Below are 26,152 nucleotides of genomic sequence, written 5' to 3'. Positions count from 1 at the left end.
AGGGACATTAATAACAAGGTCCTTTCCCTTGTAGGGTCAGATTTTGGCTAATTTTAAAGCCATGGATTCTGATTGGTTTGCACAAAACTACATGGGTAGAAAAACCAAGGTAAGTGTTTGATTAAAAGTATGATTGAATTTCCAAAGCACTGTAGTATTTGGAGTGTAGTTGGCTGCTAATAAAAATATGAAGGGGGAGGCTGCTCCTTCTTATGAAGAATTTTATATTACATTAAATATATTTATTTCTTAGTTGAAAAATAATTCTTGGAAATCTTTAGAAAAAAATGAAAGTAAAATCTAGGTTGTCTTTTGTTCTTCCAATTCTGGTGTTAGATGAAAAATAAATGGTCCGTGGCTTTCAGAATTGACCTAGGATTTCTTTCTTTATAGTAAAATAATATGTGATGGGTCTTAAGTTAGTCATTTTCTCAGTCTCTGTTACCTTCCTATTGGTAAGAGCCTGGCCTGAGTCTTAAGTTAACTCATCATTATATTTGTGTCTGTTTTGTGGGAGCCAGGTTGGGTCACCTCCTCTCGAGAAGTTTAACAACTGGGGTGGATCGCTGTCCCTGGGACACCCATTTGGAGCTACTGGCTGCCGGTTGGTCATGGCAGCTGCCAACAGATTGCGGAAGGAGGGAGGCCAGTATGGCTTAGTGGCTGCCTGTGCAGCTGGCGGGCAGGTACGTCGCAGCAGCCTCATAGAGGCTTCTGGAAAGTCATTTTCTTGGACACAAAACAGGCTTATATGAGCATGTTTCATTTAGTTAACTTTGAAACACCCTTAGAGCAATGTTTCTGATGACAGACAACTAGAAAAAAAGCAGCCTATTTTGTGGGGAAGAGGGTACAGCTTTAATTCTGATAATATTTTGGAAGGAAGTTGGTTTTTAAACCCAAGCTATTTCTATTCCTAAAATAATGTTTATATTATTTATTTAAGATTTTATTTATTTGAGAGAGAGAGAGCGGGGCTTGGGGGGAGGAGCAGAAGGAGAGAGAGAGAATCCTAAGCGGATGCTGTGCCGAGTGCAGAGCCCAATGTGGGGCTCGATCTCACCTGAGCCAAAATCAAGAGTCAGATGCTTGACCACCTGAGCCACCCAGGTGCCCCTATATTTTTTATTTATTTATTTATTTTAAAGATTTTATTTATTTATTTGACAGAGAGACAGCCATCGAGAGAGGGAACACAAGCAGGGGGAGTGGGAGAGGAAGAAGCAGGCTCCCAGCGGAGGAGCCTGATGTGGGGCTCGATCCCATAATGCCGGGATCACGCCCTGAACCGAAGGCAGACGCTTAACCGCTGTGCCACCCAGGCGCCCCTATATTTTTTATTTTTAAAAGGAATACATCCTCATTATAGAAAGTACAAAAAGTATACAGAAAAGAATTAGAATCACCTATAATCCCCTCAGCAGACACTATCATTATTAACATTTTGATGTATTTTCTTCTTTAATAATAAAATTTACTCATTTATCTAGTCACTGTGAGACCTTATCTATAAAATCTCTCCAAGAAGTAAATGATCATTCTTGAAAACTGAACTGCACCTTACGTGGAGAATGTATTTACTTCTGGATGACTCATTGCTGTTCACTGGGGGATTCGTATTCTCTGGATTTCTTTCGTTGGCCTTACTTGTGCTGCGGACACAGCTTACTGCCTGCTGCAGCATTTCACTCTGGGAATAAAATCCAGAAGGAGGTCTAATTATAATCTCTTTTTTTTTTTTCCCCTAACCCGAATGGAAACGGATTTGGTTTTCTTCCAGATCACAGAAACTTTCTGTTGCTAATCACGATGAATAAGCTATGTAAAAGTTTAAACACCTTACACTTAAAAACCTCTATATATGGGTTGCCTCAGAAACTTTGAAGAAGTAAGAGGTCAGTTATTCGTAGGTTGGGGCATTTCGGACTTCATGATGAAAAGCATTTTTCAGTCTGTGAAACTTCAGCCACGGAAAACCATAGTCAGGACTGGAGCCTTTTCTCCTATCTTCCAGTGCCAGGCTTAACCGAGGGAGATAACCAGCGCACGGTACTGTGCAGAGTGGGGAGTCCACATAGTTGAGTGTCCTGTGGTTTTGAGTGTGTGTTCCCTGATAGCTTCATCTACCACACAGAGTATAACACAATAGTGGATACTTTGTGGAGGAACGAATAATACCACCCAGTACCTTTTTTTCTAGAATTTTATAGTATGGTGACAGAGAGAGGAGATGATGTACCTTAGAAAGTAGATTGAACTTGGCATTGTTTCATCAAGAGCCGAATGCCTGATAATAAACACAACCAGGAGATTAGAGAAGGGATCCGGCATTTTGGTTCTAGAGTAGGGTTTCCCAGCTTTGGCTCTGTTAACATTTTGGGCCAGATAATTCTTTGTGGTCGGGGGGTTGTATTCTACGTTGTAGGATGAGTTTTTTGTTTTTGTTTTAGATTTATTGATTTATTTTTAGAGAGAGAACCAGCGGGAGCAGGGGCAGGGGCAGAGGAAGAGAGAGAGAGAGAGAAGCAGACTCCCCACCAAATGCGGAGCCCAACCTGGGGTTCCATCTCACCACCCTGAGATCATGACCTGAGCCGGAATCAAGAGTCGTATGCTTGACCAACTGAGCCAGCCAGGCGCCCTGTGTTCTACAATGTTTAGTGTGATCTCCACCCACCAGATGCCAGTAGCAACACTCCCTTTCCCCATACACACATCAGATCACAGTGTTTGGAAGGCAGAGCTGGGATCAAACTCTATAGCCTGTACTTTTCGCATTATTCTCTTTTGCCTCGGGACTGGCTGGATTCTTCCACCTTCCATTGCTCTAATTGAACTCTTATTTTCCCCTTTACAGGGCCATGCTATGATTGTGGAAGCTTATCCAAAATAAGAGATAATGAAGAGGTGACCTGGAGTTTCTGTGCAACACTCGCACTAGGCAATGCCATTCCAATGCATTACTAAATGACATCCATAGTTCCTAGCTCCTCTTAGGAAAACATGATCTGTGGCCTTCTGTTAAATACTTCACAATTAAGCCTTGCTATAGTGCTCTGAGCTTTCCAGTAATCATGGCTTACTGCTCTTTCAGGGATTTCGTAGTCACCAGAATCACATAGTGATAACGTTTAAGCAATTGTTTTTGGTCTCTATTTTCATTAAATACCCAGAGTGGTTGCAATTTGGGAAAGAGGTTTGCTGAGATCTGGAATCATCTTTGTAACATTTGCAAATTATACTCTTTCCTGTTTGTGACCTAAAGACAAGTGTTTTCTATAAAATACATACCAGTGTGCCTAAAGAAACTTAATTATGGAAAGGTAATTCAGAGTTTAAGTGTTCCTGACAACTTACAGTAAATGTTTAGATGTATAAGTACCCTGTTAACCTTAATAAAGTGAGGAAGTACCAAACGGTCTGCCTTATTTTTTACTGGAGGTAAAAGGTGGTTCTCTTGTCTTGGGGGCAGATTTGCCTTGACTCATTTGGAACTTCTCACCATCTTAGCCAACCGTGAAGCTGCTGGGAGTACAAAGAGGGTCTTACTTTCGAATAACACCTTTCTTCCCCATTGCTCCATGGAAGTAAATTTATTTCACTGTTTGGACATGTCTCTGTTTGCCAGGATTTAAGTGAAGTGTAAAGAAATTTAAAACTTTTTATCAACATAATAAGAACTTTTTATTATGCACTAAATATATGCTAGTGCTTTGAAGAAGCTCAGGTCTCTCGGTTGTGGCCATTTCTGTGGATGTTGCTTACATCTGTGAAGGTCACTGGCAATCCGAATCGTCCTCTAGTTCAGGACAGATTGGGCAAAGGAGGAAGTACTAACCACTTAACAGGGTATTTGAGACTCCCAGCATCATTTCCCCATGATTTCATGGGTAATTCCAACATAATGGGAGTTTTTAATACTGAAAACCAATATATTTACATAGATATCACAGAATTCACCTCTAGATAAATATGAAAGGTAAAAAACTTTCTTAAAATTTTAGAAAAAAATAAAGTTTTTAGAAAAAATACTTAAAAAAAATATCCACTATGGCCTTAGGTTGGGGAGAGAAGGAAGTTTCTTAAGATATTTAAAGTTCTAATCATAAAGGAATTGATCTATAAATTTGTTCATGTTGAAATAAGAACTTTTGATAGAGTTGAAAGACAAGCCACCAAAGGGGCAAAAACACAGATACTTCTTACAAAGGAGATCTGTATCTCTCTCATGAAGATATATCTGTGTCTTTCTGTATGATGTAGATGTATCTTTCAAAGGATCCAGGATATATAAAGAATTTCTATAAATCAAGAAGAAGAAAGATAACTCAGTAAAAGGGGGGTATTAACAAGGATTTTTTAGAAAATAATGTAGAAATAGAGAATGAACATGAGAAGATGCTGATTAGTAAAGAAAAATTAGTATTATAATGAGATACTATTTTACACCCACCAGGAGAAATGAACAAGACTCAGAACACCATGTGTTGATAAGGATGTGGAACAATAGGAACTATTACACACTGCTGGTGAGGATACAGATTGATACAAGTACTTCGGAAAATAGTCTGGCGTTATCTGGTACATTTGAAAATAACACACAGTCTATGACCCAGCACACAAGTACCAGGAGACATGTATGTACAAGAGTGTTCATAGCACCGTTGCTTTTTTTTTTTTTTTTTTTTTAAGATTTATTTATTTTAGACTAGGGAGGGGATGCGGGGGTGGAGAGAGAGAGAGGAACTCAAGTGGACTCTGCACTGAGTGCAAGCCGGACACAGGGCTAGATCTCATGACCCTGAGATCACGACCCGAGCCGAAACCAAGAGTCAGCTGCTTAGCTGACTGCGCCACCCAGGTGCCCTACCATTCCTCTTTAATAGCAAAATAGTGTAAATAACAAATGCTCGTTGACAGGAAAGTTTCAGAAACAAGCAAAACTAAGTATATTTGTAGGATGCCTGCATATGAGATAAAATATTTTCGAAAACAAGGGAAAAGAGAAATCTTACAGAAGAATTCCAAATAATATGTGTAGACTCTATGCCCCAGGAAGTTGAGCATGTCCCTCCTCACTTGAGTGTGGGCTGGACTTAATGTCCCACCTCCAGCAAATAGACCATGAAAAGGGAAAACAAGGCAACCTTTCAGTGGAGAAACGTGACAAACACTAGCTTAACCAAGTGCCCCGGGTTAACATCACCAGTGCTGTGGTATGGGTATCACGTACCTCCTGGCACGATGTAACCACGGGGGCACTTCACTTCAGTGGTATTCTTTCCAAATGCCCATAAGCCAGTTGGATCATAAGAAAACAGCAGACAAACACAAATCCAGGAACATTCTAATAATTACTTGACCGTGTTCAAAACTATCAAGGTCATGAAAAAATAATCAAGGTCATCTATCAAGGTCATAGGAAGCTCAGACCAAAGGAAGCTAAGGAGCTATGACCACTAAATGTAAGATGGTATCCTGGATTGGACTCTGAAACAGAAAAGGGATATTTGTGGAAAGCTGGTAAGATCCGGAGATAGTAGGGATTGTTTTTTCCTTTTTCTTTTGTCCTTTTATTCTATAATTACAAAATTAGAAAAATTGAGATTTTGGTTGATGTTAAGGTACATTTTTATTTCTGGTGTCTTAAAAATTCATATATTGGTTACATATTTTGTAAAAAAAAAAAAAAAAGGAATACTTATAAATTTGTAGATTTCCTCCCCCCCCTTCAATTTGAGAAGTTACAAGAAAAATCTTACAGGTTAGGGAGGCATCCAAGGTGGCGGCAGCAGAGACCTTAGTTTCGTCTGGTCCCAGGAATTCAGCTAGATAGCCATCAAACCATTCTGAACACCTGCGAACTCAACAGGAGATGGAAAAAAAAGAATAGCTGCAACTCTACGAATAGAAAAGTGACCACTTTCTGGAAGGTAGGGTGTGCGGAGAAGTGACTCTGAGGCGATATACAGGAAGCTAGACCGTGGTGGGGCGGGGGGGGGGGGGTTGGAACCCTCACTGGGACAGTGTGGTCTCAGGACCCTCGGGGTCACAGGAAGACTGGGGGTGCCTGAGTGCGGCAGAGCTCCCAGGTATCGGAGCGGGGAAGCTGGCTGCAAAGACTGAGCCGAGGAGTGGGCTCCCAGCTTTGGGTGGCCATAAACCGTGATCCCTGGCACAGTCGGGCCCCTGCTCTTCCAGTAAGGGGCCCAGCAAGCGGCAGAACCAGGGAGACTCCCCTTCCTCCCCCGGGAGGAGCGGCACGGGAGCCTGAATCTGCTGGGTTTGGAGACTCCAAACTGGGCTGTGTGCCAGAGATAGAAACACTCAGTCACAGGCCGGGTGAGCACAGAGTGCGGCTGGAGACCAGGGAGACAGGAGCGATTGACTGCTTTTCCCTGAGGGCGCACTAAAGAACGGGCCCCCAAGCTTTCAGCTCCTGGGCTGGAGATTGGGAGGCCACCGTTTTCATTCTCATCCTCTAAAGCTGCGCGGAAAGCCTTTAAGGAACAAAAGCCACAGAGAGCAAACCAGAGCTGATGATACCTTAGCCCGGCCCCTGTCTGGGCCAAAGACATTTGAGACTCCACACAACAGGCCCCTCCCCCAGAACATCCAGCCAAGACCAAGTTTACCAATCAATGAGAACTGCACAACTCCAGCACTAGGGGAATACAGCACATAGAATTCATGGCTTTTTCCCCATGAGTCTTTAGTCTTTCAACTTTAATATTTTAAATTTTCTTTATTTTTTCTTTTTTTATTTAAATTTTTCTTTTTTCCCTTTTCAACCAACTTATTATATCAACTTTTAGAAAATCTATTTTAATTTTCATTTTTACAGTCACATTCTATCCCTGCATTGTATTTAATCTTATTTTTGTATATATATAGTTTTACTTTCTTTAAAATTTTGGGATGCAATTTCTTCTAATAGACCAAAATACACCCAAAATCTAGTGTATGGCTCTGTAGAAAGGACTGGCATGATATATTCAGGGTGCTAAATAAGAAAAATTTGCAGCCAAGAATACTTTATCCAGCTAGAATGTCATTCAAAATAGGAGAGATAAGCTTCCAGGACAAAGAGAAGTTAAAAGATTTGTGATCACCAAACCAGCCCTACAAGAAATATTGAAAGGGGTCCTCTAAGCAAAGAGAGAGCCCAAAAGTAACATAGACCAGAAAGGAACAGAGACAATATACAGTAACAGTCACCTTACAGGCAATACAATGGCACTAAATTCATATCTTTCGACAGTTACCATGAATGTAAATGGACTAAATGCCCCAATCAAAAGACACAGGGTATTAGATTGGATAGAAAAGCAAGACCCATCGATATGCTGTCTGCAAGAGACTCATTTTAGAACCAAAAACACCTCCAGATTGAAAGTGAGGGGGTGGAAAACCATTTACCATGCTAGTGGACATCAAAAGAAAGCTGGGGTGGCAATCCTTATATTAGACAAATTAGATTTAGACCAAAGACTGTAATAAAAGATGAGAAAAGACACTATATCATAATTAAAGGGTCTACCCAACAAGATCTACCAATTGTAAATATTTATGCCCCTAACATGGGAGCAGCCAATTATGTAAGCCAATAACAAAATCAAAGAAACACATCAATAATAATACAATAATAGTAGGGGACTTTAACACCCACCTCACTGCAACAGACAGATCATCTGATGAGAAGATCAACAAGGAAACAAGGGCTTTTAATGACACACTGAACCAGATGCACTTCACGGATATATTCAGAACAATCCATCCCAAAGCAATAGAATACACATTCCTCTCGAGTGCACATGGAACATTCTCCAGAATAGGTCACATCCTGGGTCACAAATCAGGTCTCAACTGGTACCAAAAGATTGGGATTATTCCCTGCATATTTTTCAGACCACAATGTTTTGAAACTGGAACTGAATCACAAGAAGAAAGTTGGAAAGAACTCAAATACATGGAGGCTAAAGAGCGTCCTAGTAAAGAATGAATGGGTCAACCAGGAAATTAAAGAATTTTAAAAAAATTCATTGAAACAAATGAAAATGAAAACACAACTATTCAAAACCTTTGGGATGCAGCAAAGGCGGTCCTAAGAGGGAAGTAGATAGCAATACAAGCCTTTCTCAAGAAAACCAGAAGACAACTGACAGAATGGGAGAAGATACTTGCAAATGACATATCAGATAAAGGGCTAGTATCCAAAATCTATAAAGAACTTATCAAATTCAACACCCAAAGAACAAATAACCCAATCAAGAAATGGGCAGAAGACGTGAATAGACATTTTGGCAAAGAAGACATCCTAATGGCCAACAGACACATGAAAAAGTGCTCAACATCACTCGGCACCAGGGAAATACAAATCAAAACCACAATGAGATACCACCTCACACCAGTCAGAATGACTAAAATAAACAACTCAGGAAACAACAGATGTTGGCGAGGATGTGGAGAAGGGGGAACCCTCTTACACTGTTGGTGGGAATTCAAGCTTGTGCAGCCACTCTGGAAAACAGTATGGAGGTTCCTCAAAATGTGAAAATAGAGCTACCCTATGACCCAGCAATTGCACTACCGGGTATTTACCCCAGAGATACAAAGGTAGTGATCCGAAGGGGTACCTGCACCCCAATGTTTATAGCAGCAATGTCCACGATAGCCAAACTATGGAAAGAGCCTAGATATCCATTGATAGATGAATAGATGAATATACAATGGCATATTATGCAGCCATTAAAAAAAAAGAAATCTTGCCATTTGAAGCGATGTGGATGGAATTAGAGGATATTATGCTAAGTGAAATAAGTGAATCTGAGAAAGACAATTATCATACGATCTCACTGATGTGTGGAATTTAAGAAAGAAGGCAGAGGATCATAGGGGAAGACAGGAAAAAATGAAACAAGATGAAGCCAGAGAGGGAGACAAACCATAAGAGACTCTTAATCTTAGGAAACAAACTGAGGGTTGCTGGAGGGAAGGGTGGTGGGGAGATGGGGTGACTGGGTGGTGGACATTGGGGAGGGTATGTGTTGTAATGAACACTGGGTGTTATGGAAGACTGATGAATCACAGACATGTATCCCTGAAATAGATAATACATTATGTGAAATAAATAAGAAAATAAGTAAGTAAATAAATAAAAAAGAAAAGAAAAATATTACAGGTTATGAGGACCAGATAAGAGCTTATGAATAAATAAAGAAAAAAATTTTTTGAAATTTTAATTTACTTTATCTCTTAGGAATACTTTTGTAATATATATATTTTTATTTTTTTTAAGATTTTATTTATTTGAAAGAGCAAGAGAGAGAGCATGAGCAGAGGGAGGGGGAGAAGCAGACAGACTCCCCTGCTGAGCAGGGAGCCTGATGCTGGGCTCAGTCCCAGGACTCTGTGATCATGACCTGAACCGAAGGCAGTCACTTAACTGACTGAGCCACCCAGGCGCCCCTAACACATATTTTTTATTTTATTTTATTTTATTTTTTTAAAGATTTTATTTATTTATTCGACAGAGATAGAGACAGCCAGCGAGAGAGGGAACACAAGCAGGGGGAGTGGGAGAGGAAGAAGCAGGCTCATAGCGGCGGAGCCTGATGTGGGGCTTGATCCCATAACGCTGGGATCATGCCCTGAGCTGAAGGCAGATGCTTAACCGCTGTGCCACCCAGGCGCCCCCCTAATACATATTTTTTAAACATCATTTTTAAGTAATCTCCATACCCAATGTGGGGCTCAAACTCATGACCCTAAGATCAAGCATCACATGCTCCACTGACTGAGCCACCCAGGCACCCCCTTCCCCTGGATACTCTTAAAAAAAAAAAAAAAAAAGAAGGGTTTTATGAGGCAGAGGAATTCCCAATTTACTTTCAAATTACCATACCTAGCTTGCCGTATCAGACATTTCAACTCTGTTAGCTAAATGAGCTACATAATATCCTTAAAGATCAACCAGAGAAGAGAAAGATCTCATCTTCATTATTTAGAATCAAAACTTAGTCTTTCAAAGGAGTATTTTAACATCCTAACATGTCTCTTAAAAGATCTTCCCTAGAAAGTAGTGTTCTTTCTTTCATTCCTGAAATGATACTTCATTTCTCTAGCAACTTAGGGGCAATTATTAGCTGAGTATTTTAATTATGTTAAACCAGATAAAATTAAATCACCTCTTGTTTATGGTGTATATGAAACATTCCTACAGCCTCGCAAACCAAATTTTCTTTGACAAAAATTTACATGAATGGGAAGATAGATGGGCAGTCTTTAAAGTGTAAGTCTCCTGGTGCAGAAGCTATTTGTTTATTTTAAAAATATTTATGTATTTGACAGCGTACAAGCAGGGGGAGTAGCAGGAAGAAGAAGAGGGAGGAGCAGGCTTCCCATTGAGCAGGGAGCCCAATATGGGGCTCGATTCTAGGACCCTGGGATCATGACCTGAACTGAAGGCAGACCCTTAACGGATTGAGCCACCTAGGCAACCCATAAGCTATTTGTTAACTGTCACCAAACATGGAGGGTATAAAATTTGGTATGACAGTCTTCTGTTCACAAAACCATGGCAGAATATGTATTTCAAAATTTGGATATAAAATAATAAAATTTGGATAATTCTGTGAATTCCCAAACATTTATTGGGGATATTCATGTTTATCCAAATATCATCCAGAATGCCAACAGCACTGTTGGAAGCTTTTGATAGGCTCAGCAGTCACTCAGAAAACCTTTAATTTGTTCACCAATTAGCAAAGTTTAGCTGTCTAAACATTTGCTCTTGATACGTGCTTATTATAAGTTCCAAGTCAGACTGATGTTCTTCCAGGGATGTATACAATTCTTTGTTCTCTTGTTGCACTTCTCTGATTTGTCTGTTTTCTTGTTGGATTCCCATAACTAATGTGGACTGTGGCCGACGTCTTGCCACTTCATTAAGTTCTTGAATTCTTCCTGGTACTGCTTCATTGCTTCTACTCTTTGAGAGCTGGGGTGCGGTCAGTCAGAGATCTGCTGCATCATCCTGATCTCTCCATCTTTCAACAAGAGTGTTAGCATCAGCAAGTGACTTCTCAATTGTACAACTCATTTCTCAACTCTGGTCTCCATCCCTGGCAGCTGTAAGCTGTGGCGTTTGGACTCAAAGCCTCTGCTCACAGGGACCTATGCACCCAAGAGAAGAGATTCTCTTGCCTATTCAGCTTCTTTAAAGAACAGACTCAGAACCCAGCAGAGGCAGTCAGCGGAGGGGCGGCTGGAGGGGTCGGTTGGACTCAGCCCCATCATTGGCCCAAGGAAAACCTCTTGGAGATAATAGTTTGTTTTAAAGCCCAGAAATAAATCTTCACAATGTGGTCCAATGATTTTTGGCAAGAGTGCTAAGACCATTTAATGGAGAAAGGACAGTCTTGTTAGCAAATGGTGTTGGGAAAATGGAGGGGCCACATATAAAAGAATGAAGTTAGCCCTTATCTTACACCATATATAAAAATTAACTCACAGTGGGTCAAAGACCTAAAGACAAGAGCTAAAATGATAAACCTCCTGGAAGAAAATGGGAAAAGCTACATGACACTGGATTTGGCAATGCTTTCTCGGCTATGACACCAAAAGCACTGGCGGCAACAACAACAAAATAGATAAGGCTTCATCAAAATGCCAAATTCTGTGCATCAGAGGACACAGTGAGAGGGCCACCGATGGGAGAAAATATTTGCAAATCATATATCTGATAATATCCTGAACACACATAAAGCACTCTCACAACTCAACCACCAAGAAACAAGTCAGTTTAAAAATGGGCAAAGAATTTAAATAGACATTTCTCTAAAAAAGTTATACAGATGACCAATAAGCGTGTGAAAAGGTGTTCAACACCACTAGTTGTTAGGGAAATGCAAATGAAAACTTTACATTGTGATACGACCTACATCCATTAGGATGTCTGCTATCATAAGAACCCAGAAAATAGCACGTGGTGGGGAGAATGTGGAGAAACTGGAGCCCTTGTGCACTGCTGGTGGGAATATAACATGGTGCAGCCGCTGTGGAAAACAGTATAACAGTTCCTTGAAAAATTAAAAATAGAATTACTACATGATCTAGCAACTCTATGTCTAGGTATATATCCAAAAGAATTGAAAGCAGGGTCTCAGAGAGATTTGTGCACCCACATTCATAGCAGCATTATTCACAATAGCCAACGGGGGAAGCAACCCGAATGCCCACTGGCGGCTGCATGTGTCTATACACACAGTGGGATACTATGAAGCCTTAACAATCCTGTCACACGCTATGACATGGATGAACCTTGAGGACATTATGCTAAGTGAAATAAACCAGTCACAAAAGGACGAACGTTGAATCGTCACATTCATAGAGACAGAAAGTAGAAGGATGGTTGCCAGGGATTGGAGTAAGGGGAATGGGGAGTTACTAGGTACAGAGTTTCAGTTTTGAAAGAGGAGTTCTGGAGATTGGTTGCACAACAATGTGTATGTACTTATCACTACTGAACTGTACACTTAAAATGGTTAAAATGATAAATTTCATGTGTTTCACCACAAAAAAAAAATTTTTAATGCTATATTGAAAACATTCAGAGCAGAGGTCACCCCTGGACAGGAGGCAGTGGGGTTGGGTTGGAGGGTTTCCGTGGGGTTGCTAAAGTTCTTTTTTTTTTTTTTAAGATTTTATTTATTTATTCGACAGAGATAGAGACAGCCAGCGAGAGAGGGAACACAAGCAGGGGGAGTGGGAGAGGGAGAAGCAGGCTCATAGTGGAGGAGCCTGATGTGGGGCTCGATCCCATAACGCCGGGATCACGCCCTGAGCCGAAGGCAGACGCTTAACTGCTATACCACCCAGGCGCCCCGGGTTGCTAAAGTTCTAGTTCCGCAGTTGAGTCATGGGCTCACCCAACTTTATGGAAGGTGTATGCTATTTCTAAACATTCTCTACATGTCAGAGAAAGCTGAGCTGTTTTCAGTAGCATGACTGCTACAAAAGACCGCCCTTGGCTGTCATGGATATAGGTGCCTCCATCTAAAGAGACACTGCTGTTTGTTCTCAGGTGTCTCCAACTGGTTATGCTACTCTTTTTTTTTTTTTAAAGATTTAATTTATTTATTTGACAGAGAGACAGCCAGTGAGAGAGGGAACACAAGCAGGGGGAGTGGGAGAAGGAGAAGCAGGCTCCCAGCGGAGCAGGGAGCCCGATGCGGGGCTTGATCCCAGAACCCTGGAGTCATGCCCTGAGCCGAAGGCAGACGTTTAAAGACTGAGCCACCCAGAGGCCCCTCTGGTTATGCTATTCTTAAAGATCCCAACTTAAGTATCTGTCTTTTCATTTAAAGTTTAATCAGACCCTCTCTTCCACCAAATAACCGTTTTGGAATGGAGCCTTTATTTGCCTTCATCTTTCATTCAAACTTCAGAAGTGCTCTTCCCCACTCCGCGCCCCCCTCCAGCTGTTTGCTTTTCAGTGGCTCTGATTCTGAGTAAAAGTCCATGTTCTTCCTGTGGTCTGTATAGTTCATTAATTCAGTAAATAGTTACTGAGTGCCTGTTATGTGTCAAGCATATCTTAGATACTGAAGCTACAGCAACCAGCAAAACAGAAATTCTTGCCCCCTTTGCATCTATCTTTTCAGAGAGAAGAATCCTGTTCTCAGCCTGTCTTCTCCCCCATCCCTTCTCGTTTATATTTATTTTCTCCAGGCCTCTTCAATTCCAGTCTCTCTCGAGGAGTGAAAAGCAGCAGCAGGTCTCCCAGTCTTCCTCTGGAATTTAATGGGTGACTCGGAGGTCCTCTGTCTGCCCCCGCTGTGGTTTATCTGGGACTCTGATCTTTTTCAGTGAAGAGGGATCACTGATTGAGAGGAAATGGAAAAACGTGGGGATGGAACGACAAGCATACTGAGTAAAAATACTATTCTGAAAAGGAATACGTGTTATTGTGAAGGAGACAAAGCATTTAGACATGTTGGCAATGCTTCTGGCTGCACTCAACTCAACTAGGAGCCTCTTTCCCCCTCTACACTTAAGGGACTGTCAGTGATCAGACAGGATTGATTCCCAAAACAGAACTCCAAAAAGATGGTTCAAAGCTTTCTCGGGAACCCCTTATGTAGTCCACCCTTCCACACAAATCTAAATTCCAGGGGATACTTTGTGTTACTTTGCTTGTCAAGTTTCTATTGTTAAATATGCAAAATGTTCAGAAGAACTTTTTCAAAATCATTTTTTTTCTAACATAAAAATACATGCTCATTGTAAAAAAAAATTCAAATAATATTTATAGAGTAAGAAAAAAATGAAAAATCCAGTAGAGATACCCACTGTTAATATTTTGGTATCTCTCCTTCTCAAGGCACACATATTTGTATAGACACAAATGGACCCAGTTTTCGTATGGACCAGAATTGGCTAGTATAATGCTGTTCTGGAACCCTTTTGTCTTACTTAGCTATATAGCCTAAACATTTTTCTGTATCAGTAGGTGTAGTTATACATCATCATTTTTTAAAGATTTTATTTACTTGAGAGCGAGAGAGCAAGTGAGAGAGAGAGAGAGAGTATGTGCACACACGCACAAGTGGGGGAGGGGCAGAGGGAGAGGGAGAAGCAGACTCCCCGCTGAGCAGGGAGCCCAGACATGGGGCTCAATCCCAGGACCCCGAGACCATGACCTGAGCTGAAGGCAGATGCTTAACTGACTGAATCACCCAGGTGCCCCTATACATCATCATTTGTAAGGACCATATAGCATTCCTTTGGTAGATAATATCCTAATTTGTTTTACCAAGTCCCTCTTTTTTGAGGATATAAACACCTAGAATACACATCTTTTGTACATTTGTCTGCTCACGTGTCTACTTATTATTTATTTAGATTTTATTTTATTTGAGAGAGAAAGAGCTCACACACAGGCAGAGGCGGGGGCAGGGGCAGAGGGAGAGGGAGAGAATCTCAGCAGACTCCACACCGAACGTGGAGCCCATGATGCTGAGATCATGACCTGAGCCAAAACCAAGAGTCGGACGCTCAACCAGTTAATCCACCCAGGGAACCCTCTACTTACTTCTTTAAGTCATCTTTTTAGAAATGGAATTGTTGCTAAGCCTCACTTTCTTGTATCTAGCTCCAGAACCTTCTTTTCAGTCCTTTTTAATGTGAGAGTTAAGTGAACAGAGGCCTCATGGCATTTCATTGATCAATTCTAAAGTGTGTTTTTAGCAGCAGAGCACGCACTATGTGCCATGATTTGAGAAAGAGAATGAAGACGTAGATTTCTACAGAACCACGCTCAGAAAGTGTCTCTGCTGCTTTTAAAGTAAATGTATATTAGTTGAAATATTCAAAAATAATTTTATAATTTAAAAAATTAAGACTGTAGGGGCACCTGGGTGGCTCAGCTGGTTAAGCGTCTGCCTTCGGCTCAGGTCGTGATCCCAGGGTCCTGGGATCGAGCCCCATGTAGGGCTCCCAGCTCAGTGGGGAGTCTGCTTCTCCCTCTCCCTCTCTCCCTCCCTCTGCCTGACACTCCCCCTGATTGTTCTCTCTCCCTGTCTCTCTCTAATAAATAAAATCTTTTTTAAAAAATTAAGACTGTAAATATTAATGAAATACAAGGGTAATTGTGACAGGATTCTGTTGCCAGGGAAACCAACAGGCAGAGCCCTGGCTGTTTCAGTGGCTGCCTGCCTCCTGCCTCCCTCGGGGGCTGGGACAGGTCCGAGGCATAGAAATGTTGCAGTCGCCCTGCTGAGTTGGTATCTTCTCTTTGAAAAATACAATTGAATTCATTTAGAGAAATATTCGGGCTGGTTTATATACAATGAAAATATTCACACAGATCCATGTTTGTAAGAAAAATGTTTCAATAGCATATCCATTTGCATTTCAACAGAAAATGTTCCCATTGCATTTTATAAAAATAGCCATGAATTTTGTAACAAACGAAGACTCATTCATGAGGATTTTTTTCATTTCTCCAGCTGAAAAAATTTTCAGAACCCTATCAACATCTTGTGGATTCCATGAGTTAATTCATTCAGCTAGATGTCCTCGTGTCGTCTCAAGACTTTTCTTAAATATTTCTTCTCCATATCTAGTCTTATCTTGGGCCCATCACTTTTTATTTTATTTTATTTTATTTTATTTTATTTTATTTTATTTTATTTTTATTATTTTTTTTAAAGATGTTATTTATTTCTTTGACAGAGAGACAGCCAGCGAGAGAGGGAAAACAAGCAGGGGGAGTGGGAGAGGAAGAAGCAGGCTCCCAGTGGAGGAGCCTGATGTGGGGTTCGATCCCAGAACGCCGGGATCACGCCCTGAGCTGAAGGCAGACTCTTAATGATTGAGACACCCAGGAGCCCCTTAAAATATAATTGTAAAGAAGTTTTTATTATTTTAGAGAGAGAGTGTGCATGCAAGGGGTGGGAAGGAGCAGAGGCAGGGAGGGAAGGAGGGAGAAAGATTCTCAGGCAGACTCCGTCCTGAGCATGGAGCCCTGTGCCGGGGATCCCGCGACGCCAAGACCATGACCTGAGCCGAAAACCAAGAGTCAACCGAGCGGGCCACCCAGGTACCCTAAACCTGTCTCTTTTAAATGTCAGTGTTTGTCATCTTGTTGCTTTAATCCTTGGTGGTCTGTGGTGACTTCCTCTCTACTTAAGAATTGTTAATGTGTTCTTACAAAGGTGCTCAGATCAGTAACTTGTTGTATACATGCATATGTCTATGAAACCTACATTTATATTGATATTGTTGTCAACGTTAAAGAAAGAGGCACCCAGTAGCTTCGCCTTTTCCTAAACTTTGAAAAGGAACAAACCAAAATTTGTCCTTCACCTTTAATGTTTGGAAGATGAGAGTTCCTGTCAGTAAGCCATCCTTTTTCTTCCTAGCTATAGAGAAGAAATAATCAGAAAGGAAATCACTGAATAGTTAAAAATAGTTAAAAACAGTTAAAATATATACTTATCAAATATATCTATAACATGAACCGTTGATTAGTCAAAAATTGGCTGAGACTTGCAAAATCTTTACTTACAATCCTTTTGAACTTTAATATCTGTTGATGATGTTTAGAGCAAAGCAAGCTTATTCATTAGGTAACTTTAGCTAGTTTTTCATGCTACTTTTGCTTGAATAGTTTAGAGGTAGGGACAGGTGACCCGCAAGACAAAGGAACGTGACTAGTGGAAACATTAGTCTGTCTTTGCCAACGGCTGAGCTCTGGGAGAGCAGAAGGGCTCGGAGCATCGGGCCAGGGCCCATCCAGGTGGATTCAGGCACCTTCCCCTGACTCCCTTGGAGGAGGAGCAACATGGGCTCTGTGTGTGGTTCACTCAAAGCTTCTGCCTTCCCCTTGTAAGGGCTTGCCCTGAAGCTCTGGGCTGGTGAAGGAGGCCTTGCAAGGCTGCCCTCCCTCTGGATACCAAGCACACCAATGGCAATTCCTTAGAAGCAAAGGTTTTTCAGGATAATTAAATATTTGATGGTGTGAAAAGGAATTTTCAGTGAAATGAATCAAGGGTTGGCGGTGGTAAAAGTCCCTCCAGCTTTCTGTGAAAGCAATAGAAGATGCTATGCCATCTGCTCTCTGAGCCCTCCACTTTCCCCATCCCATTCAGAAATGTCTATGCTGGAAAAGTCTGTTTTCCAACCCTCGGACTGGGACAGTTACATGAAGAGGAGCCTTCTTTGGCAGGAAGCCCTTTGCTACACTCCGCTTCACTCCGTGCTGCTCACACTGCTCCCAGGAAGGCTTGCTTCTCACCTGGTGTCTTCACTTCTTCCTTTGCTGGGTTCTGGGATGTAGGTTTCATATGTAGCCTAGGAAGGGGCAGAAAGGCCCAGGTGCAGGGTGATTGCTATTATCATCAGCTCTCCTTTGGTGAGGTTGTACCCATCTTCATGTTCTTACCTGCCCTCCTGCCAGGGCCACAGTAATCCTAGGAACTTTGCTCTCAGCTATGCTGACTCCCACGCTTACCGATCCTACATTTTCCCTTCATGTAGTGACTGGAGGCAGACTTTCAAATGGAGAAACCAGGGACAAAGGGAGTCCCCAGGAGTCCAGGTTGGAATCTGGAGCCCAGGAACCTGACTCTGGCTGCTCTGATGGGGCTCCTTTCTCCATTGTTGGGGAGTTTGAACCCAAAGCATGCTCATTCTAAAAGGCAATCCCAGCCTCCTCTTGGCTTCTAGCTGTGCCTCTTAGGAAGGCTGTGGAACAGCTGCTTCTAACCTGCTCTCAGCAGGAGAACTGAGGATTTGAAGTCATCAACTCACCAGGGACATGGTGGAGTTGGGGGGCTGTGTGCGGCAGAAGCGTTCGAGTAAAGCCTCTCGTATCTGCAGGAGAGGTAACACCTCAGTCATGCCGGCCCAAGTCCTGGCCTGGGCACCGCAAGTCAGATGGGGGTTAGGTGGGCAGACTCACCTTCTTGTCCATGAGGCAACCAAACAGTAAGATGAAGACACCCTAAAAAGAAGGATATGGGGATAAGTTAGTTGAGGAAGGAATCAACTGAAATCAACTCTTTCCCTCTCATCTTCCTTCAGCCTCTGTCTTCCTGTCTAATTCATGTCCCGAGGCTTCCCATCTAGAGTCTTCTGTACATTCGCATCATTTGGTGCATAGAATTCGTTTCAGGTGCTTCTCTTACTGCTTTGGTTATAAACGAGGTATCAAAGTTTTGGGTACTGACAATTCCCTGACTTCTCTGGCAAAACCAGATACTATTTCACAGATAAGAAAACCAAAGCTCACAGAGGTTTGTCCAAAGTTCTCCAGCTAGTCGGTGGAGGAACTGGGATCCAAACCTAAGTCTTCTAAGATTCCTGGGACTGTTTCTTCTGCTCCGCCATGATCCCTCCTTGGGAAGGGACTGGCAGTGACTCAGACCATCTAAAGGCCAAAAAGCATAGCTACCACACTGTCACCCACCTGGGTGGTGTTGAGAATCGTGAAGATGTAGTGAGGAATTACGGAGACTTCCTCCAGCAGAGTGGCCAGGCCTAGCCCCCAGGTGAGGCCGAAGATGGGGGTGAGAATGAGCAGGGCTTTGATCACCCCCAGAAGGGCATGGCGCTTCTCCACCTGGGGCCCCTCTGACAGCGAAGGTCTCAGGAGCTTCAGCACAGCCATGGCTAGTACCAGCCCATTCATGCCCACAATGGCCAGCACTGGCCCCACGAAGGTGTAGAGCACCCCTCCCTTCCTATTCAACCAGCATGCCTCCTCCCCCAGGTATTGCCCTCGGGGTAGGTAGAGGCCCAGGGCGGCACCTGCAAATCCCATTGGGCACATATAGCCGAGGACCACCATCAGGGAGAGTACTCGGCACTTGGATAGCTGACGGAAGACGAAGAGCAGCTGGTGGGCCAACATCAGCGCCTGAGCCAGCATCCAGAAAAAGGTGGCCAGGTAGAAGAAATGACAGAGGAAGGCAGCAGCCAGGCAGAGTGGGCTTCGGGGCCCAGGAGGAAGCAGTGGGGCTCCCAGGAAGCAGGTGTCTGCAGCCAAAAGGCAGAGCACCACATTGAGCAGGGCCATGTGGCGTAAGTAGGCAACTTTGTTCTGTACCACAACTCTCCACACCAGCCTGTACACGCCCAGGCACACAAGCAGTGCCAGGATGGAGGCCCCCAAGCCCACCTGACTCAGCAGCTCCAGGGTGGGGTTTTCTGGAACAGTATTTCGGGACATGAGGATGGAGAAGGCAGTGAGGTGCCGACAAATACACTGAGTGGTAGGGCTGGCATGAGCGGTCTGCACCTGGCACCCTTCATCTGACCAGCCCCCCTTGCCCTGGAAGAGATCATGGTCCCAGAAGACACAGTGGGGAGTGCTAGCTGTGTTCCCGAAGTCCATGATGACTTCTCCCTGGTTGAAGGCCTGGCCACCTGCCATGATGGAGATGGAGAGGACCAGCCCAGGAGTGGCATAGAGGGAGTCCCCCAGCCCTTGTCCATAGTTTGAGGGCAGAAGACGGTCCAGTTTCTGCAGTACCAGGCTAGTAACACTGATGTTCGTTGCATTATGGCCCAGCAAGGCCAGTGAGCACCTGGGAATGTGTGCCTGCAATGGGGGCTGAGTGGAGAAGGAGACTCTGTAGTCAGCAGGAAATGTAGGTCCAAGGAGCTGGGTCTGCAGCCACACGTTACGCAAGCTGAAGGAGAAGGGGTGATCTTGTGGGCACAGGCTGCATGCTAGAGTCTCCAGAGCCAGCAGGAATGCTGAGCCTGCTGAGGGCTTCTGGGCCTGGGCTGGGGCCCACAGAGAGCTGGTGTCCATGTCTAGGATCTTGTCTGTGGTTTTCAGAAGAGCCTGTGACGCCCAACAGAGAGATCCCAACAGAGAGATGAGCCCTGGCCACTAGAGCCCACAGCACTGGGCCAGGGGCACAGGGAACTCTAGGCCCCAAACCCACCTTTCCTAGTCCAGCAGAAGATCCAAGGGTAGAGAGAAAGGGGGAGAGGAAGGGAGAGAAAGGGGGAGAGGAAGACAGACCTGTGAAGGAAGAGTTTCTATATGGGAAGAATGGGGAGCTGTTTAGCTCACCACTGGGGTGGCTTCAAGTATGTGGTCTCCTGATGCAATCCAGCCTCTCCATATGACAACCTTTCTCTCCCCTCCATCCCTTGGGCCACCCAGGCCCATAGGGAGCCCCTTTCCAATTCCTTGACCCCTATGGGTCTGTAATGCTAAGAATGGTACCCAGTGGTAGAAAGCACAATGTTCCGAAATAGAAGACACGTCCGTCCACCCACATGTGATATACATTCCCAGATAGGAAGAGTGTGTCGTGTCATTGCCCCTGGTTATTCTTTTGGATGCCACTTATTGGTCACCAACTGTTGCCCATATTGAGAGCTGGTTTAGGTGAGTCCAGCCCAGCCAAGAGCGTTTGAGTATCTCCATGTAGGTATCTTGTGTGCGTGTGTGTTGCCAGGGGCGGGGCGGGGGGGCTTCACATCATATGCATGCATCTGCGTGTGCATGAATGCCTCTGAACTCACGTCTTCACACCCCTTCCTGCCTTTCCCGACCTCCCATGTGCTCCCAGCATCGGACCTTCTCCACATTCCATGGCCTTGGAGACTGGTGTCCAAGAGGAGATACGGACCAGGGGAGCAGACACTCAGACTCTAGAAAGGCTTGCTGTCTGACAGCCCATGGTGATGTCAGGGGGACCGAAGTGCCCAGAGGCAAAGGACTTCAGGCCCTCAGTACCCAGCTGGCCCCTGCCATGGCTCAGAGAGCTCACCTCTAGGTCCCTGCGAGTAAGCTGTATTCTAGCATCCACCACCAGCTTGGCCAGGACTGATATGGTGCCCAGCAGTGCCAATAAGTCAGAGGGCGAGCTCACCACCGTCACCTGCTCCGACAGCTGTGCCAGGATCTGCGGCACCTCCACAGCAGGCCAGCCCTGGCCGGCCTGTAGAAGCTGAGACAGACAACACAGCAGGATTTGGGGAGTGGCGTGGGCGAGGCCTCACAAGGGAGGGGCCATTACTCCCCCATCCAGCTCTTTCCTCCCCATCCCCGCACCAGTCCCGAGGGAGCAGGAAGCAAAGATCGAGTGAGCCACATGGAAGGAATCGGCGCCCATGTTAGTGGGACAGACACTTGGTGGGGAAAGATTGGAAAATAGCACGCTCCCCACAATGACAGTGCCGGGCACTCTTTGGCCCCCACCTCACTCCTTGGCTCTGCTAGGCTCCAGTTCAGAGAAGGCGAATGACCTTCAGGCTGGGCCTCAGAGTGAAAGACTTCTAAAGCTAGGTCCTGAGTGAGAAAGGGGTAGGTCACGGAGGGTGAGGCATGTGGGCAGCGGGGGCCTAAAGCTTTACCTGGGCTCTGTGATGCAAGGCCAGGAGCTCTGCGTCTGTGCAGCTGCTGTGAACGGGCTCCCAATTCCCATCAGGCCCACAGGTCCGCTTTACCATGCCTGTCCTGTTCACCGGACATGGGGCCTGTGCCACGTGGCCAGCCTTGGTGACATTCCAGGCCACAGCTGAGGAGTCCTCAGGGCAGGTGTTGTCTCCGTCTGAAGAATGATATCAGGGAGGCTCAGCAACCACAGTCCAGCCCCCAGCTTTCTGGGGCAGAAACCTGTTCAGGCTCTGGAGACTGGCTGTGGGGCCCAGTGCAGGGAAACATCGAGGAGCACCCAGGGCAAGCAGGTGAGAGGTCAATCGGCTGGACCCCAAGCCCCACGTACCCTGGATGATGGTGACAGAGATGGGGACCCTGAGAGGGCTCAGTCCCGGGCTCTGCAGCTCACACGTGTATGTGGTGTCAGCCGCAGGGCAGCGCTGAACAGCCAGCACAAAGCACCGGGAGCCTGGCCTGCTGACTAAGGAGGCTGAAGATAACATGAGAGGGGACAGTGACTGCGCCTGGAACAGACCTGGAGCCCAGCAGGCCCAGAGGTATCCTTCCAGTCTTTCTAGCAACTTCAGAAGCAGATGACACAGCGGGGAAGAGCTGAGGTATGCGAGCATCGATCTGCAGATCTTGGATTTTGGTGAGCGGCACCTGGAGGTCTCTAGCCCCAGGACTTGAAGCCAGGTTCCTCATTTGTAAAATGGGGACGATCATCAAACGAACTTCACAGAGTGTATTGCAAGAGTTCATGAAGATCGTGTGAAAACATTTTACAAACGGTTGTCTACACTCATGTGGTTATTGCTGTGTCAATAGAACTAGGATTGCTTGCGGGGTAAAAACAGGGTTGCACTTGGACCCAGAACTCCCAGGTTGAACTGCGCCACTTCTTCCTGTAAGCTGGAGAACCAGCTGCCTGGAGACCAGCTGCCACCTGTCCCCTGACCCTGACAGCCCCTCTGTACCTTTGCTGCCCTCTCCGGGACTCCAGGAAGCTGTGTAGGCCAGGTGCGTGCTGGGGATGCAGCAGGTCAGCTGGAAGCCAGGGCAGGTGGCACAGGAAATGGAGAGCTGGTCTGGAAGCCGAGCCACATCTGACGCCTGCAGGGGCACTTTCACCACCTGGGACAGCTCCCACCTGAATCCCTGAGCCTCAAAGCAGCACAGGTACTCACCTGCAGATACACACCTGCTGCACCTCCCGGCTCCTCCGGCCCTCACCTGTGCCTCCAAAGCCACACCTGAGGTCTGCCTTTCTGGTACGGCCTCTCCTTAAGCCCAGCAACAAAGATCCCTGCCCCCGGAAAGGATTTCCAGGAGGAAGAGGCCTGTAGAAGAGGCTCCTAACTTTTTTTAATAGCTTGGAGCCATGAATTCCAAGGTGAACCTCTTTCCCGCCAAGGGATGCTCTTTCCCAACCACCTGCTGCCACCGCAGCAGCTTGAAGCAAAACACACTGTCTGTTCTCTGCCGAAACGGACACCCTACCTTCTTCATTCTCCTGTTATAATTGTTCACATCAGTGGGTCCCTTAGCCTTTTTTCCCCCAGAGTGAATAAATGGAAGGATGCAAAGGGAAAGGAAGGGGAGAGAAAAGCAGGAAGGAGAAGAGAGGGAGGAGGAGGAAGGCGAGGGGAGCAGGGGAAGAGAAGGACGAAGCGAAGTGGAAGACAGGGGAGAAGAGAGATGAGAGGAAGGGCAGGCTGGCTACCTGCCCATCTATGGGAGACGTTGAGGATGCTGAGGACAGCCTCGCCCGGGCTAGAGGCCAGGGACACATGTGTCCCTGGCTGCAGGAGGATGGGTGTGGGGCTGTCCGCATGCCGCAGGAACCAGTTCAGGTTGGTGGTCTCACGGCTCTTGACGAGGGTCAGATTCAGAGTGGTGCCAGGCGCCTGCACGCAGGAGTTTGGGCTCAGCCTTCCAGGGACTGCGGGGAGGCAGGAGGCAGGGGCCCCTTAGAGCAGGATGGTGGCCCTCTGTGGTTAAGCTCTCCCTCCTTCCCCATTTTCAGAAGTCCATTCCTCCTCTGTCTCTCCCCACCGCTCCCAGTACTGTTTGCTTTTGTTTTGTCCCCAGGTGAGTGTGGCTGCTGCAGTCCAGCTGGAGGGCCCTATCATTGGGAACCAAACGGGGAAGCCTTGTAGCCCATGATTCCCCCTCCCCTAGGTAACCTGGGGCTGCTGGAGCCCCTTCCTGGCCCTCTAGGGTCAACAGCAGTCGCTCTAGCCCTTTCTCTCCTTGTCCGTATGTCTCAGGAGCCCTGTTGTTCATTTGTCTTGCTACTCAGGTCCCAAGCTCGAGGCTGTGACCCGCCAGGATTAACTGGTGATTCTCCCACCCGGTGGAGCTTCTGGGCTTGGGCCAGCTGGCAGAAATACAGGGGTCAGAGAGGAGAAAACACATGCTTTCTTTCACTTGGGCCCATTGGTTTCCAAGTTCCCAACACTCCTCACCAGGTGGCAGCAACTGGCAGTAGCCGGCTTCAGTAGGGCCGAAGACCAGACAGCCGCAGGGCCCGTGGTTGTGGGCGGTCTGGCAGGGAGGATGATGGGAGCAGATGCTGGCGTTCCACTGGTACCCAGAGAGGCAAGCACAATAGGTTTGCCCATCGTCGTGGCCGTTACACTCTGCGGCAGAGGGCGGGGACAAGAAGTGGACAGGCTGTATGAGGCAGCCAGGTAGCGTGATGCCTGAGAGGCTCTAGGGCTGGCTGTCTGGAGCCGTCCCGAAGTCACAAGAGCCTCAGCCATCAGGGACTGCCTCCTCAGGGTTCAAAGCAGCAGAGGTTCTGCTGGACAAAGTCATCAGGGGTGGGGTCGGGGGGCGAAGTCCGAGCTCACCACCATCTGTCTCTTGGGTCTCTGCCGAAGTTTAGAATATGGGGACACGGAACAGGAAGGGAAGGGTCTGTCTGGTGGGGAAGTGAGGAAGGAGCCGTGCCACGGAGACCCTCCCGGAAATGGGAGGGGCTGGCAGCGGTTCAGGCGAGCTGGCTGCAGGAGACCCAGGAAGCCCATGCTCTCTTCTCTCAGCCCTCGTCCCCCACAAGTGGTGGAAGTGCCTTTGTGAGGCAGGGCTCCTTACAATCCCCCCTACCTGTCGTGAGGCTGAGGCCAGTGAGAGTTCTTGAGAAAGAGGAATCCGAGGCAAGGGGGTGAGTCAGGGTCTTGGAGAGCGCCAGTGGCCAGGTCTGATTTGACAAGTCCAGCTGTACATAGACTGAGGCCAGGACTGATTCTACAGGAGCAGAGGGGGCAGCTGGAGAGGAGAGGTGGCAAGGCCATGGGCTGGTCACTGCCTGGACCCGGGCAGATCCTACCTCCCATAGTTCAGCTAGGAGCTGACAAGACTCTAGAGGGCCGTGACCCCTCACTAGCTACGGTGCCTTCGCACACAGCTCCATGTCACCCTCCCCAAAACCCTCATTTTATAGACGAGGCTCTCCAAGATGATTTTCTCAAGGCCTAACAGCTAGAGAACTGGCCTCTGGACCTGTGTGACCACCGTGACTGGCCATGATTCCAGTCCTCCGTGGGGCCTCTTCAGCCTCATTGCCTGCTCGCTGTCCTCCCCCTTGCCTTCCCGCCCTCCCCCTTCCTCCTCCTGTCCACTCCAATCCACTCACTACCTGCTGCTCCACTCCTTTGGTCCAGTTGCTGTCCCGATTCCCCTCCAGCCTGACTCTGTCCCTGGAACAGAGCACAGAAGAGAGCCTCTGAGAGGAGGCTGACCCCAAGTTTCTTCCAGGGACACCTTCTTCCCCAGGCAACTCAGGGGGTAGCCTGAGTAGTTTGGCATGACTTCCTCTCTTTGAAACTCTTCTTTGTGCCTAGAATCAAGCAGACTCATCAGGAGAGGAAAGCGGGCTTCCGGTAGAAGATGCCAGGGATGCAGCCCCAAGGACGCCGCCAGGGCCTGCAAATCCCAACTGAACCCAGGAACCAGGCACACCCTGGAGAGTCAACATGTTTTGTTTAATTCCTTCCTGAATTTACCTGTCCCTGGGCCTCTAGGCTAATTGAAATGGCTGTGTCTGGGACACCAGTGGGGAGGGCTAGGCAGAGCTGGCTGGGGCCCAGAGGCTTGGGGAATTCTGTTCTCTCCACAGGAATTGCCATGAGGGTGAGCATAAGGCAGCATCTTCCCTTAGTCTCTGGTTCTTGCATATTATTTCTTCACCAACTCCTCCCTCTCTCTAAATTGTATGTGAATGTGGGTATCTATCTAAAA

At 46.1% G+C, this 26,152-nt stretch overlaps 2 protein-coding genes across 3 annotated transcripts in view; one reads left to right on the top strand and one right to left on the bottom strand.

Moving 5' to 3' along the window:
- The window catches only part of HADHB (hydroxyacyl-CoA dehydrogenase trifunctional multienzyme complex subunit beta), a 35,682-nt gene extending 32,266 nt beyond the window's left edge, over positions 1–3,416 (top strand). For both annotated transcript variants that reach the window (XM_087863797.1, XM_045809254.2), the window contains 3 exons: positions 35–109; positions 522–686; positions 2,858–3,416. In XM_087863797.1, coding sequence (XP_087719923.1) covers positions 35–109; positions 522–686; positions 2,858–2,893 — 276 coding nt within the window. In that variant the 3' untranslated portion in view covers positions 2,894–3,416. The remainder of the gene's footprint in view (positions 1–34; positions 110–521; positions 687–2,857) is intronic.
- Positions 3,417–16,938: 13,522 nt separating this feature from the next.
- Positions 16,939–26,152, bottom strand: part of ADGRF3 (adhesion G protein-coupled receptor F3) — a 32,504-nt gene continuing 23,290 nt past the window's right edge. The window contains exons 6-17 of the mRNA XM_045809247.2: positions 25,551–25,611; positions 25,019–25,180; positions 24,376–24,549; positions 23,631–23,849; positions 22,885–23,094; positions 22,254–22,397; positions 21,883–22,079; positions 21,297–21,476; positions 18,974–20,356; positions 18,467–18,508; positions 18,316–18,378; positions 16,939–17,856 (exon numbers count right to left, since the gene is read on the bottom strand). Of these exons, the coding sequence (XP_045665203.2) occupies positions 17,797–17,856; positions 18,316–18,378; positions 18,467–18,508; positions 18,974–20,356; positions 21,297–21,476; positions 21,883–22,079; positions 22,254–22,397; positions 22,885–23,094; positions 23,631–23,849; positions 24,376–24,549; positions 25,019–25,180; positions 25,551–25,611 (2,895 nt within the window). The 3' untranslated portion in view covers positions 16,939–17,796. The remainder of the gene's footprint in view (positions 17,857–18,315; positions 18,379–18,466; positions 18,509–18,973; positions 20,357–21,296; positions 21,477–21,882; positions 22,080–22,253; positions 22,398–22,884; positions 23,095–23,630; positions 23,850–24,375; positions 24,550–25,018; positions 25,181–25,550; positions 25,612–26,152) is intronic.

Source organism: Ursus americanus, chromosome 7 (genome assembly GCF_024610735.1).
Source record: "Ursus americanus isolate L20-20 chromosome 7, mUrsAme1.1.p, whole genome shotgun sequence".
Lineage (NCBI taxonomy): Eukaryota > Metazoa > Chordata > Mammalia > Carnivora > Ursidae > Ursus > Ursus americanus.
This window is presented reverse-complemented; position numbering and strand designations above follow the sequence as displayed.